Source organism: Trachurus japonicus, chromosome 12 (genome assembly GCF_045865225.1).
Source record: "Trachurus japonicus isolate A0001 chromosome 12, Traja_1.0".
Classification (NCBI taxonomy): domain Eukaryota; kingdom Metazoa; phylum Chordata; class Actinopteri; order Carangiformes; family Carangidae; genus Trachurus; species Trachurus japonicus.
In genome coordinates, this window is record NC_140918.1 from 649,104 (window position 1) to 664,139 (window position 15,036).

At 41.5% G+C, this 15,036-nt stretch overlaps 1 protein-coding gene across 2 annotated transcripts in view; it reads left to right on the top strand.

Moving 5' to 3' along the window:
* Positions 1-2,265: 2,265 nt before the first annotated feature.
* The window catches only part of marveld2a (MARVEL domain containing 2a), a 26,990-nt gene continuing 14,219 nt past the window's right edge, over positions 2,266-15,036 (top strand). The window contains exons 1-6 of one of the 2 annotated variants that reach the window (XM_085792511.1): positions 2,266-2,319; positions 8,857-8,913; positions 10,734-10,816; positions 10,962-11,139; positions 12,229-13,005; positions 14,495-14,715. In XM_085792511.1, the coding sequence (XP_085648637.1) occupies positions 10,751-10,816; positions 10,962-11,139; positions 12,229-13,005; positions 14,495-14,715 (1,242 nt within the window). In that variant the 5' untranslated portion in view covers positions 2,266-2,319; positions 8,857-8,913; positions 10,734-10,750. Of the gene's footprint in view, positions 2,320-8,856; positions 8,947-10,733; positions 10,817-10,961; positions 11,140-12,228; positions 13,006-14,494; positions 14,716-15,036 lie in introns of both variants that reach the window. The other variant, XM_085792513.1, reaches the window with a different exon arrangement.

Here is a 15,036-nt window from a genome sequence, read left to right on the forward strand (position 1 = left end):
AACATCATCAGTGCTTTTGAGTATTATATTAATTCATTTAATTAACTAAAACATGTTATAGTCTTAATGATAAATAATAATACATTTTATTTATAAGCGCTTTTACAAATGCTCAAAGACATAAAGAAGTTAAAAGAAGAAAATAATAGTTTTAAGTTAGTGAAATGATTTGTTAATAGTCAAAGTATCGACTAAGTGTGTGTCGTGTTGTTATTTAGTAAAAATGCTGCATTATCTGACTTAAAAATATTAAAAACAGATTTAGTTTTAAAACATTTTTTTATTCATTTTATTGTTTTGATCAAATAAAAACAGAAAATCTCCTAAAATTATTTTTACACAGACAATAAACTGGAAAATGAAAGTTTCCATCACTTCTCTTCATGGGACACGAGTTTTATTTTGAAAAGGGAAAACAGGAAACACTACATCCTGTTGAAGGCTTTTATTTTGTAAACATCATCAGTGCTTTTGAGTATTATATTAATTAATTTAATTAAATAAAACATGTTATAGTCTTAATGATAAAGTCAAGTGAAGATATCTTTATTGTCCTCGGAGGAGAATTTACGTTGATAAAGAAGTTAAAAGAAGAAAATAACGTTTTAAAGTGAGTGAAATGATTCGTCAATAGTCAAAGTATTGACTAATTGTGTGTCATTTGTTGTTATTTATTAAAAATGCTGCATTAACTGACTTTAAAATATTAAAAACAGATTTATTCATTTTATTGTTTTGATCAAATAAAAACAGCAGATTTTAAAATCATAAACTGTTTGTTTTAAATCTCCTAAAATTATTTTACACAGACAATAAACTGAACAAAAACAGTTTACATCACATCTCTTCATGTCGCTTTTGATTAAACACAGTTTTTAGTTTTTTCTCACTTTATTTTATTCACTTGTAAATTATATTTTACTCTATTTTAATCTGTTTTCTTATTATTAATGTCCATGGTTTTGTTTACTAATGCATATCATCATCATCAGTGTCGGCTGATGAATCTGTTTTATTCATTCAGTTTATTGTAAAGTAAAAGATTTCATTTTCATTTCATTTCATTTCTCCTTCATTGATTCAGGGAAGGTCAGTTGAGAGCGAGCTCTCTTTTTCAATGACGCCCTGATTACAAAAACACAATTACACAATATACAAATTCATCAAGGTCATGATCCACAATTACATACAGGTTGTAAAACATTCGATAATAAGTTTTTAAAACTATCTAAGGAAATAAGATGATCCAGTTTCAGACAGTTTTGTAGGTTATTCCACTTTGGGGGGCATAAAACTGAAAGGTCTTTCCTAATTCTGTCCTGATACTTGGAATTTGTAAAACCAAGATTTATGAGGTTTTTATAAAGTGACTTTTATATCCTATTTCATCATCTAAATGTATAAAACACTTAGTGAACAGGTCTACAACAGGTGTCAGGTGACATCATGAGTCACAGTATCAGGTGTAGTTTTACAGACATTTTTTTTTCTTTTTTTTAACAACTTTATTGACAACAAGACTACACAGGACTGAATACAGTTAGATGAAATATGTGTATACAACATATACAAACATACAAATATTCAAACATTAAACATACAATAAATAGACAAACAAAAAATATATACATATATACACTGAAAGGGGTACCAACACTATATTATTATATATTATAGGTATTATTAAATACCGGTAGTTGTTTGCAATAATTTATAATATTATAGCTTTTCTGTCTTTCATATTTTGTAATAGCTGCATGTAATATCTTATTTCTATTTTAAACTCATAAAAATATGTTTTTTTGGACCATTTACATTTATGGATATAATATTTTCCTTGTAAAATAAAAAGGTTCAACAAAAACAATTCCTTTCCCTTGAGTTTTTTTCCATCATAAATAAGAATTATATCTTTTTTTTTAGTTTAATCTTGATGCCTGTCAAACATTTAAACATGTTTTCTAGTTCTATCCAAAACAAATAGTTATAACGACATTCAAAAAAAAGATGACAAATATTTTCCTCCTCCTGTTCACAGAAAGTACAGTGGATATTAATATTTTTAAATTGAGAGATGGCCTGATTGACCGGGTAAAGTGAGTGTATCATTTTAAAAGAAACTTCCTTAATTTTGTTTGTAGTTTTACAGACAGGTGAACTTCTGCTCCGTCTGGTGACGTCAGAGGGATGGGCAGGTGGTCACGTGGTGTTGTTCCGGAGGGGAGGGGGGGAGGAGAGAGGGGGGGGGGCTGGTGGTGGTGAACAGGGAGAGAGGGAGGAGGAGGAAGAGGAGAAGGAGGAAGGAAGCTGCTGAACGAGGTAAGAACAGAAACTCTGTCTGTTTACATCCAACTAGCGAGCAGAAGAATATTAAAGGATCGATCCGGAGAGTTTTAAAGTTGTAACGTCGCGCGGGGAAGTTGTCGGTAAAGGTGACGTAACGTGGAGCTGCTGCGCGAGGAGGAAAAGTTGTTTTTAACCGCGAGACAGAGAGAGAGAGAGAGAGAGAGAGAGAGAGAGAGAGAGAGAGAGAGGACATGTTGCAGCAGCAGGTACACACATCTAACACACCTGGCCGGTGGCCGCGCGCACAGGTAACTAACTACTTTATATAAAAATAAACGCAGCGAGGCTCCGTGACGTGTTTCCACCTGTTCACCCGGACCGAGTTCGAGTCCGGAGAGAAAGAGAGAGAGAGATAGAGTCAGTTAACATGAACAAGGCCCCGAGAGAGAGAGAGAGAGAGAGGTTCACCTGGAAGACGTGACGTCAGGTGTGTTACTGTAGCAACGTGGAAAAAAGATCCATAAAGGTGTTAAAGCTCCTTCAGAATAAAGGTAGATGTTTGTGTTAAAGCTCCTTCAGAATAAAGGTAGATGTTTGTGTTAATCTAAGTCTTAAATAGTTGTATCTTCCGACAGCAATCACTTCTATAGAGTGTTTGGTCTGAAACACGGGTCTGTCAGTCACTCTGCTCTGCTCTGAGCCCAGGAGAAAACTTTCCTTGTATCCTACAACCTTTATCCAATGAGGAGAGAGAACGGCATAAAGGGGCAGTCCTCTCTGTGTGTGCAGCCAAGGGATGCGCCTGAATGTGGTGACGTAGGGACGAGGACCAATAGATCCATGACGAGGGCGGGGGCTGCTAACTCCATCTGCTGACAGGAAGTTAGACAAAACCACTGGATCGCTTACTGCTGCTTTAAAGGGATAGTTCAACTTTTATTTTTCATCGTGTCTTGCCTCACTCCTGAGTCCATGACCAGCAGATAGACACCATCCTTTCCACTGTGCGTGCAGTAACAAGGGAGATAGAGCCGTATCGCCGTAATTAGCTTAGCTCAAACGCTGGAAGTGTATAGGTAGTGTTAGCCTGCCTCCACCTAAAGTCGCTAATTAGCTTAGCTCAAACACTGGAAGTGTATAGGTAGTGTTAGCCTGCCTCCACCTAAAGTCGCTAATTAGCTTAGCTCAAACACTGGAAGTGTATAGGTAGTGTTAGCCTGCCTCCCCCTAAAGTCGCTAATTAGCTTAGCTCAAACGCTGGAAGCGTATAGGTAGTGTTAGCCTGCCTCCTACCTGAGCTGAAATCAGCAGTCAGAAGCTGATTTCATTTTAGCTCTAAACTCTGTAAATATTTCACTTTATCCACATTTCAAACATGTTTAGGTGAGAAAGTAGCCGTTTAGATCAGCAGTGTGTCGTTAATTTGTCTAAATACCAGCTGTTTACTATTTTGTTGGGACGAATTCGGCGCTACTCAAGCTAGCCGTTGTGACCAACGCACTTCCGGTTACTTTCACAAAATAAAACACCCGTTGTCCTTTACATACAGAAAACCAGCGACTTTAGGTGGAGGCAGGCTAACACTACCTATACACTTCCAGTGTTTGAGCTAAGCTAATTAGCGACTTTAGGTGGAGGCAGGCTAACACTACCCATACACTTCCAGTGTTTGAGCTAAGCTAATTACGGCGATACGGCTCTATCTCCATGGTTACTACACGCACAGTCGAAAGGATGGTGTCTATCTGCTGGTCATGGACTCGGGAGTGAGGCAAGACACGGAAAAAAAAAGAGGCTCAGAGTTAGTTTAGTGTCACGTTATTGTATCTGAGATATTTATTAGAGTCTGATATTATTATAATAATATTATCATTATAATAATAAAAACCACAGAGCAGCGTTCAGTCTGTTTCCTGGTGACCTGTTGTCAGCGCCGTAACGTAACCGTGCGGGGCCCCCCCGCGGCCGTTCACCGCGGATGACGGCGGTGATGGCGGGCGGGCGGGCGGGGGGGGGGGGGGGAGGCGATGGCCGCGATGACGGGGGGGCTAGGAGCTATCCATGGTTAGTTAACCAAAAGTCTCTTGAAATATCAAACAAAGAGGAGAACTATGGACTGTGGAAGCTTGAATGGCCAAAATACAGAAGTTATCATGACGTGAAACATATGTTGCAGTGTAAAAAAAAAAAAAAAGGACCGTTGATTCGGTGGAAACTCGGCTTAACGGGCGGGGGCGGGGCCCCCACGGCATGCGGGGCCCCCCCGCCTCGCGGGGGCTGCGGGGGTATACTTTACGGCCTATGGAGGTTATTTTCTATCATAAATCAAGAGCATATTATGTTGATTTGAGAGCATTACTTTTTGATTTGACGTTCAGAAAACTCTGCTCTCATATTCAAATTTACTCTGCTCGCGCTCAAACTATGTGCTCGATGTTTAAACCTGTGCTCTCGGATTCAAAGTTGCCCTGCTCGTGCTCAAACTTTGCTTTCGCATTCAAGTTTGCCCTGCTCGTGCTCAAACTGTGTGCTCGCACTTGGTCACAGCTGCCTGCGCAGAGTGTTTCCTCTTGCGCGGAGGAAAGTCCTGCTCTCGGATCTCTGCTCTGCTCACGGAGTTTCTGTCAACTGTCAACCAATAGAAGACCGGCTACTGTTGACCAATCAGATCATCCCTACTTCTATGCTTCTTTGTGGGTGCGTTCACTGTAATTCAAGGAGCGTCACATACGGGCGGGCACTCTTTCTACCGGGTTTATCTATTTCCGCCCCACAGGCTGTTAAATGTGGCGGCTCCCTTTATGTTTTGACAACTTTTGGAATAAAATATCAGTTAATTAATACACGAGCGCCCGTGCTTTTCATTACAATAGGTAGCTATATAAACATAAACTAGCAGTAGTAGCGGATGGGTGCCTTATGTATGTTTTTTTTTTTATCCACGTTCATCGGTATATATGTTTTATAGTCTAAATGCCAAGAGTCACTTGTAAGTGCTGTGATGGTACAGTGGTTAAGGCAGATGACAGTAGCTCTTTTTGTTGATCATGGGACCGCTGGTTCGAATCCCGGCCCTGCCGGCACCCTCATGTTATGCTATTTGATTTTTATGATTTTTTTTTTTTCATTGAAACGCTTAACAAGAGATGGTGGGTTACCATGCGTGATTAAAAACATGATGAAATGAAAATTAAAAAAATATGCCATGATGATAATAATTTTGGTGCGTGACACCCGGGGGTCAAAGCCAGGGGGCGCACTACTTTGGATCAGTGCAACGCAAGTGTGTGTTTTGAAAGCGAGGCTGATTTATGCATGGCCACATTAGGCTTAGCATTAGCTTCCCTGACACTACAAATTGTAGCCTATATTGAAACGATATGGAAGCATAGACTGTAAAAAGATGAAAGAGGTACAATATAGTAGGTATCTGGCAACATGAAACAATAAACTTACTTGAGTACTTCGGTCGGCCATGGTGACTGTCTCCCCGCTCACTCAGTCTCTTTCTTCTTGGGAAAGCACTGATTATTACTATTATCATCATGGCATATTTGGCATACCCACCATCTCTTGTTAAGCGTTTCAATGAAAAAAAAAAAATCATAAAAATCAAATAGCATAACATGAGGGTGCCGGCAGGGCCGGGATTCGAACCAGCGGTCCCATGATCAACAAAAAGAGCTACTGTCATCTGCCTTAACCACTGTTCCATCACAGCACTTACAAGTGACTCTTGGCATTTAGACTATAAAACATATATACCGATGAACGTGGATAAAAAAAAAAAAAACATACATAAGGCACCCATCCGCTACTACTGCTAGTTTATGTTTATATAGCTACCTATTGTAATGAAAAGCACGGGCGCTTGTGTATTAATTAACTGATATTTTATTCCAAAAGTTGTCAAAACATAAAGGGAGCCGCCACATTTAACAGCCTGTGGGGCGGAAATAGATAAACCCGGTAGAAAGAGTGCCCGCCCGTATGTGACGCTCCTTGAATTACAGTGAACGCACCCACAAAGAAGCATAGAAGTAGGGATGATCTGATTGGTCAACAGTAGCCGGTCTTCTATTGGTTGACAGTTGACAGAAACTCCGTGAGCAGAGCAGAGATCCGAGAGCAGGACTTTCCTCCGCGCAAGAGGAAACACTCTGCGCAGGCAGCTGTGACCAAGTGCGAGCACACAGTTTGAGCACGAGCAGGGCAAACTTGAATGCGAAAGCAAAGTTTGAGCACGAGCAGGGCAACTTTGAATCCGAGAGCACAGGTTTAAACATCGAGCACATAGTTTGAGCGCGAGCAGAGTAAATTTGAATATGAGAGCAGAGTTTTCTGAACGTCAAATCAAAAAGTAATGCTCTCAAATCAACATAATATGCTCTTGATTTATGATAGAAAATAACCTCCATAACGGCCCAGCCTGTTGTCTGACTCAGTCTGATGATGTCATCGGGTCCAGAGAGTCTGAAGTCCTCCAACAGTCGTCAGAGATAAAACTGTTCCTGGATCAGTGAAACTACACACACACACACACACACACACACACACACACACACACACACACACACACACACACACACACACACACACACACACACACACACACACACACAACCTCTGTTGTGACACAAAAATACAGAACTATAAACTTCACTTTTATTACAACCACATCAACATGATTGAACAGTTACAGTAGCCTAACAACAGTTTCATGAGCTGGAAACTTCTGCTGTGATTTCACTCACATCAAACTGACTCAAACTTTTTCTAACAGATTTATTGTTTGTTTTAATTTTTTCATTTAACAAAAGTACAAAACAATATAATTGTGTGTGTTCAGACTGGGTCAGTTCAGTGTTTTAGACTCCTGCAGATGTTTCAGCTCCTCCTCTGATGATGTCGTGTCTCAGTTTGTTTTTCTCGACTCCACAAAACCACAAAAATTAGAGATATGATAATTATTTAAAGGGACAACCAGGAGTTTCTATTTGGTTATAAAAAGTCTGATATTAATGTGGATGAATCTCCGTTACCACTTGTTAATGGTCCATTTTAGATAAATCTATGGTTTTGTCTCTATGGTTATTTTGTTATTATTAGTGGTGGTGGAAATGCTGGGCGAGCCGACCAGCGTTTCTTTACTTTCGGTTTCGTGGCGAGTCATGAGAATAACGCCGCCGAATCTCCGTTTATGGTGGGAACTACGACGGTATGTGATCGTCTTCCAACCTCTGACTTTAATTCTTGATGAATGAAAACATGAGTCTGTCTTGACCCGGTCAAAGAATTTCACGGTGCGGAGGCTCATAAATGTAGTGTGGAAACACTTCACTTTAACAAAACTCCTGGTTGTCCCTTTAGCACTGTAGCACTTTAAAGTCCCACTCCCGCGACCCTTTTCGGCCATTTTAAAACCAGCTCATTAGCCATGCACATTAGCAATGCACCTCTGGGGGGTGGGCGGAGACTGTGCTGCTCTGCACCCGCCCAGCCACCTCCTCGCACCCCACCCCCCGCTTGCTGACAGCTGGACATTGTACAATTACAGATTCAGCGCGTTTAGCGTAAAACTCCACACTGGGATTCGATCCCAGACTGGAACATAGTCCTTGCTCACAGTGCAAGCTGCTCTACCAGGTGAGCTATACCTATTATACCTTGATAGCTACACCGAGCTGTGAAGGCTTTCACCTCTGAGCCAGATGCAGAGCGGGGCGGGAGCTTGTAGCACTAGTGCCCTCCCCTGGAGCTGTGACACGTCAGCTCCAGTCTTCCTGAAACTGCCAGTTTGAGTCTGCCATTGGTTCACAGCAGTTTGAAGGCAGAAAAACTCTGAAATGCAATTTTGCACTTCCTTCTCTGCTGATATGTGCTCTAACACAAGAAAATGCCACAGGAACATGTGAAAAGCTCAAAAAACACGATTTTCACGGGAGTGGGTCTTTAACTAGCACTGTAGCACTTTATAACTTCTCAGTAATCTGTTGGTCCCCTTACCCACTCTGTTAACCGTCTATGGTCAGTTAACTGCTGGTTTATGTCCTTCATATATGTTTTGTGTAAGATGTCGAGGTGTTTTATTGTCCTAGTTCTGCCTCTTGGACTTTTTATCTAAATCTAATTTTTTCATTTAACAAAAGTACAAAACAATATTAGTGTGTGTGTTCAGACTGGGTCAGATCAGTGTTTTAGACTCCTGCAGGTTTGATTCAGCTCCTCCTCCTCTGATGATGATGTCGTCTCAGTTTGTTTTTCTCGACTCCACAAAACCACAAAAATTAGAGATATGATAATTATTTAACTGACTAACTGGAGAATCATTTGGCAAGTAAAAAAAGACATCTGAATCTGCTTTTAATAAAGAAACGCCCGTCACTTTCGACCTCAAATATCCGTTTAAAAGCAGATGGAGGTTTAAGATGCAGAAAAGTCAGATGTTTCTCAGCTGTTCTGGAGCTTTCCATCAGCTCCCCTGGTCTTCATCAGCTGATCAAACATCCTCAGGTGTCTGGGAGTAATGATAATAATAATATAAATAATTCTTGTTCTTCTTGTGTGCAGGTGTGTGTCTGGATCAGTGAGTTCACAGCAGGTTTTCTTTCTCAGCTTGTCGCCCATGTAAGTGGTGTTGAGTGACTGCGTGTGAAAGAGGTATCCCAGCTCCGCTCATCATTATTATTATTATTATTATCATTAATATTAATATTATTAAACCTCTGGGGGTGAAATCCGCTCCAACAACGGGCTCTAAGGGTCGTCTGGCGCTGCATGGAGGTGTGACCTCACCAGGTGTTTCTGGGGGGACGGTGTGTGTGTGTGTGTCTGTGTGTGTGTGTGTGTGTTGGTCTGAGTGTGTGAGTGTGTGTGTGTGTCTTCAGTGTGTTGTGGGGTTTCATCTTTTTGTTTCCTCCTGGTCTCAGCTCTGATCATCATTTAAATTGATTATAATTAGATTTAAGAACTTGTTTAGAACTGGTTTGTACTGCAGCTTTAAAGGGATAGTTCAACAACATTTTCTCAAATTGGCCCATTGCCATAATCCCTATAGTCATAGCAGTAGGTTTGTTACCTTTAATTGTCGGTGCAAGCTGTTTTTAGAACGGCAGAGCAGAGCCGTGAGCTGCTCAGAGCTACGCTACGGAGGCTCATTATGGGATTTCTCGGTTTCCCTCATCATCAAACTCATCAAATACACAATCCAACAACTCCACAACGCTCTGGTGGACAAGTTGTGAGCTGCACATTCACCACGCTATGAGATAATAACACAACGTTACCACACAGAGTTGTTTTAGAGGGAAATACAGAGACTGTTGATGAAAAACTGTCCCTGAAGGCAACGTGCATCAGAGGTTTTACATGAATTTCCCTCTAAAACAACTCTGTTTGCCAAAATGTTGAACTATCCCTTTAAAACAGTTAGTGGATTAGTTGATTGGCACCTGAAGGCATCAACAGTTAAAACCAGTTGATGTATTTGACATTTCAGTCAAACACTTAATTAAAGGAGACAAACAGATGAATTGACATTGAGCTGCTCTTTAACTGGAACATCTCATTGGTTAAATGTTTTATTTTGTGTTTAATCATAATAATAATAATATAAATACTAGTTATTTAGAGAAAGTGTGAAGAGCTCAAATGAAAATGAAGCAGATTAAAATATAATTTACAGGTGAATAAAAACTACAAACTGTTATTGATCTGAAGCTTCTCTGGAGGTGGTCGAATCTTTTTTGTTCAGTTTATTCTCAGTCTGATCATTTAAAGGGAAAACACAAATATTTTCTGGTTTCAGCTTCATAAAGGTTGGGTCTGGAGTTTTGTGCCCAAAAATAAACAAGGTGAATGCTCAGATACTGGTCCATTTATTTAACGTAACATTGAATTGGTAGGAATTTAAATGTTAGCGTGTCATTTGTATTAAAAAAAAAACACAAAATAAAACAAAAACGATTAAAATAAACGTAAACATTTGGTATAGATGACAATTATGACCTGAATATTTCAAACATTTCCCCTAGGGGGTTAATAATTGGTCATATATTAATAGATACTTGAAATATTTTGTGTAAACCATGAGTAATGTAATTAGGCTTTATTTTGACTATATTTGATTTTACACATTAATAGTGTTGTAAAATTAATTAATGCATAATAATCGTGATAATCGTAATAGCCACCGTGATTATTTCTCTGACAATAATCGTAGCTACCAAGAAAATTTGTAATCGTGACATCCCTACTCCAGACTCTACCTTTAAGTGTAAAAATTATTGATTTTATTTGGAATTAAATTGACAAACTGAACAAAAAAGAGTTGAAACAAAAAAATCTGTGTTGGAAATTAATGAGATAAATTTATAAAATGTTCATTTTTACTGTTTTGAACTAGTTAAAGCAACACAACTGACTGTGTGTGTGTGTGTGTGTGTCAGGGACCCCCACTGTCCTCATGTCCTATGGAGGAGGTTTCTACGGACGCGGTGTCAGTGTCCGTCCGCCGCCGCACTATGACCAGGTTCATTTCATTTCATTTTTGATTTATTTCATTCATGGTATGTACATTCTCACATAGTTGCACATATACATAGTGTTCACATTTTCACCATGTATGTACCATGGTGAGATACTTATCTTTTCTTTTTTAAACATTTTTCTTAAAGGTTGCCGAGGGAACGTTACCGCGAGACGCCATCGAGCCGTTTGACCCGTTGGAGCGGTCGCCGCTGAGGCTTCGCCCGGCCCAGAGCGCCGACCCGCTGCCGCCGCCGCCGCTGCCCCACCAGCCGCCCGTCGGCCCCGAGTTCGACCCCAGCGGCAGCGAGGACGAGGGCGGCGCAGGTAATTAACATCACTAAACAAAACAAAGAGTCATCCTGAGATCAGCTCTCATCTGTCACACAGAGATAAATAACTCTGTATAAAGGTAGAGCACGTATAACTTATCTAGTTCTGTAACTACTAGGGGTGTCACGATTCTCCAAATCCTCGATTCGATTAGATTCTCGATTCTTTTTCTCACAGCAGAGAGGCCTATGCTATTTTCAGACTAGTCTAGTCTACGATCATTGGTTTTATTCATCAAATGTTGTACAGTAAATCTTATTTCAAAAGATGGGCTACATATAAGTGATGCAATTTCCATAATGTCTCACATTAGGCACTAATGGTCACATTTAAATAATTTATTTACAATATAAAGGTAACATGCCCCCAAAAATCATGATCCAGGGGCCAAAATTGCCCCCAAGGTTTCAAAACAAACATATTTATATCTGTACTACATTATCATAATTTTATTTTCATTAATTCACCATCGCGTCTCATTATTCTCCTGATGTTGGTTTAATGTAATGTAAACTGTAATTGTCGATCCTCTCTTTGACTTTAAGTGGGAGAAGTTGTCTGAAATCTTCTGAAACTTTTCTCTTTCCACACTCCTCCTGGACACAATTTACACTCTACACACATGATTTTTTCCAAATTTGTAGACAAACTTGTTCTGTCTCTCACCATGTGCTCAACATATCAGAGAGACTTACAGAATTTGAATTATCAGCCTCTAAGTGCGGCCACGTCTGTCTCTGCTCCTCATTGACTCCAATACAAAGATTTTCTGAGAGAAGCAGAACGGACCGATGTTTTAAACTCACAAGTGTCTCCAAAATATTTACTGTAGAAACACCAAACTCATATCAAAGCGTACAACTGTAAATAGTTTAATTCTAATAACATTGTTACAGATTCTACTTGTTCACATCGTTTACCTGCTTGTTTTTCTTCCTTCATATGAAAATCTTCTCGGTTTTAAACCAGGTTGTGGTTCTACATGTTGGTTTTTTAGATAAAGTCTGCTCTGCTCCAGCTGTTCGTGGAGTTTTTCTGCACATCTGAACTGTAAATACTTTAATTCTAATAACATTGTTGCAGAGCTCGGCGACCCGGCGCTCCACGACGACGCGGCGCTGGACATCAAACCCGTTCACCGCTTCATCCCCGACTCCTGGAAGAACTTCTTCAGAGGAAGCGGCAGCGGCAAACGGCGCCCGTGGTCGATATCGATGTCGGGCTCCTCTACCTCCCACAACAACAACAACCACATCAGCAGCAGCACCGGCGGCGTTCCCTGCTCGCCGCCGGCCTCGCCCGTCCCCGGCGGCTCGTACCGCGGTGGCGACCCGTACGGCGGCGGCGAGTCGGCGGCGGCGAGCAGCTACAACTCCAGGAAGGAGCTGCTGGGCGGCGGCGGCTCGGTGTCGGGGCAGACGTACCGCACGGCGCTGAGCTACGGCGAGCGCGTGGAGGAATACCACCTGCGCTACGGCTACATGAAGTCGTGGCCGGGGCTGCTGAGGATTCTGGGATGCGTGGAGCTGCTGCTGGGCGCCGCCGTCTTCGCCTGCGTCTGCGCCTACGTCCACAAGGACAACGAGTGGTTCAACATGTTCGGCTACTCGTCGCCCGGCGGTAGCTACGGCGGTGTTGGCGGCGGTGGCTATGGCAACGGTCTCTACGGCGGCAGCTACTACACGGGACCCAAGACGCCGTTCGTGCTGGTGGTGGCCGGCCTGGCCTGGGTGGTCACCGTCATCGTCCTGGTGATGGGCATGACCATGTACTACCGCACCATCCTGCTGGACGCCGCCTGGTGGCCGCTCACCGAGTTCACCATCAACCTGGCGCTCGCCGTGCTCTACATGGCTGCAGGTCAGACACACACCTTCACTTGGAGCTACTGGGTGCACTGCAAAAACTCTACATCTTACCAAGAATATTTGTCTTATTTCTAGTCAAAACTAATCTCATTATAATTAAAATAAGACTCATCACATTAAAAGCAGTTTGTTTTTAGACACTTTTTACTTCTTTCAAGCAGATTTTCACTTGAAATAAGTAGAAAAATCTGATAGTGGAGTAAGTTTTTCTTTCTTATTACAAGCACAAAAAACTTGTTTCACTGGCAGATTTTTCTACTTATTTCAAGTGAAAATTAGTTTGAAACGAGTGAAAATGATCTAAAAACAAGTTCATTTTTAGGTGAGGAGTCTTATTTTAAGTGAAAAGAGTTTAGTTTTGACTAGAAATGAGACATTTTGACAAGAAGGAAGGATTTTGAGATTTTGCAGTGTGCCAGATAACACGCCTGTAGGGAGCAGCTAGTAGCTAAAGCTAAGCTAACGCTAACCGCCCCAAGCCCTGTTGTTATACTGTGGATTTTTTCCTACTTATTATTTTCTTCTTTCATCTTCCGGACAAATTTCGATTCGCTAATTATATCAATCAATCAAAACGTGCGGTCCGATCGGGATCGGTGTGCTATTACTTTTCTCAACAGAATACGAATTTTTCGCGACATAATGTGTGAAAAACTGTGCAAAATTTTGCATTGAAGTCAATGAGATGGGCCGGAGAAAAAAAAGAGCGAAAAAGAGCAATCATCTGAGTTTTTCGAACGTCTACTGCTCAGGCATACTTTCACTTAGAAACTCCATTTACACTTTAAACAGTAGACACAAGTCTTGTGTATTGTCGTATTACTCCACGTTTTGATAGGTCATATAGTTTTTGATCAATCCATGATCAATGACCATGATCATTTTTTTCCAAATTTGTAGACAAACTCGTTCTGTTTCTCACCATGTGCTCAAAATATCAGAGAGACTTACAGAATTTGAATTATCAGCCTCTAAGTGCGGCCACGTCTGTCTCTGCTCCTCATTGACTCCAATACAAAGATTTTCTGAGAGAAGCAGAGCGGACCCCTGTTTTAAACTCGCAAGCGTCTCCAAAATATTTACTGTAGAAACACCAAAATCACACCAAATCGTTCAGGAAGTCCTTACAGTGATGATGGTCTGGGGTTTTTTCTGATAGGAGTTACCGTTTTATCACAGTAAGCCTAAATGTGAGACCAGTGCAGAGGCAGAAAATGGCTCTTTTTCTCCACGTTTCTGTCTGTCTCAGCCTGGGGGGCCCCTATCGTCATGGGCAACCACCTCAAGTTGCCGTGGTAACCTCTGAGCCTCAGGCCAGAGCTCATAAACAAGCTCTGTCTTGACCATAAAAAAAATATTTCTAGTTATTATTATTATTATTATTATTATTATTATTTATATAGAAACTGATGACAGACATGAATCCAGTTTGCTCCTGTTGTTCTCACTGGTGTATTATTATGGTCTGTCCCGTCCACCAGCTATCGTGTACGTGCGGGACACGACGCGCGGCGGCCTCTGCTCCTACCCCGTCTTCAACAACGGCATCAACGGGGCGTTCTGCAGGACCGAGGCCGGCCAGACCGCCGCCATCATCTTCCTGTTCGTCACCATGGTGATCTACCTGATCGGCGCTATGGTCTGTCTGAAGCTGTGGAGGCACGAGGCCGCGCGGAGGTACCGGGAACGCTTCGGACACGAGGTGGGAACGCCGCTGCTGCTCTCTGGAACACTCTGGAATGTCCTCTAAGGCTTCAGGGCTTCAGGGCTGTCTGCTGCACACACACACACACACACACACACACACACACACACACACACACACACACACACACACACACACTCTGATGCACACACACACACACACACACACACACACACACTCTGCTACACACACACACACACACACACTCTGCTACACACACAGAGACACACACTCGGCTACAAAAACACAGCAACAGAAACCACATCATTTGCACACCGGCTCAGCTGTGGGGGAGTGAGAGGGTGAGGTCTGTGTTGT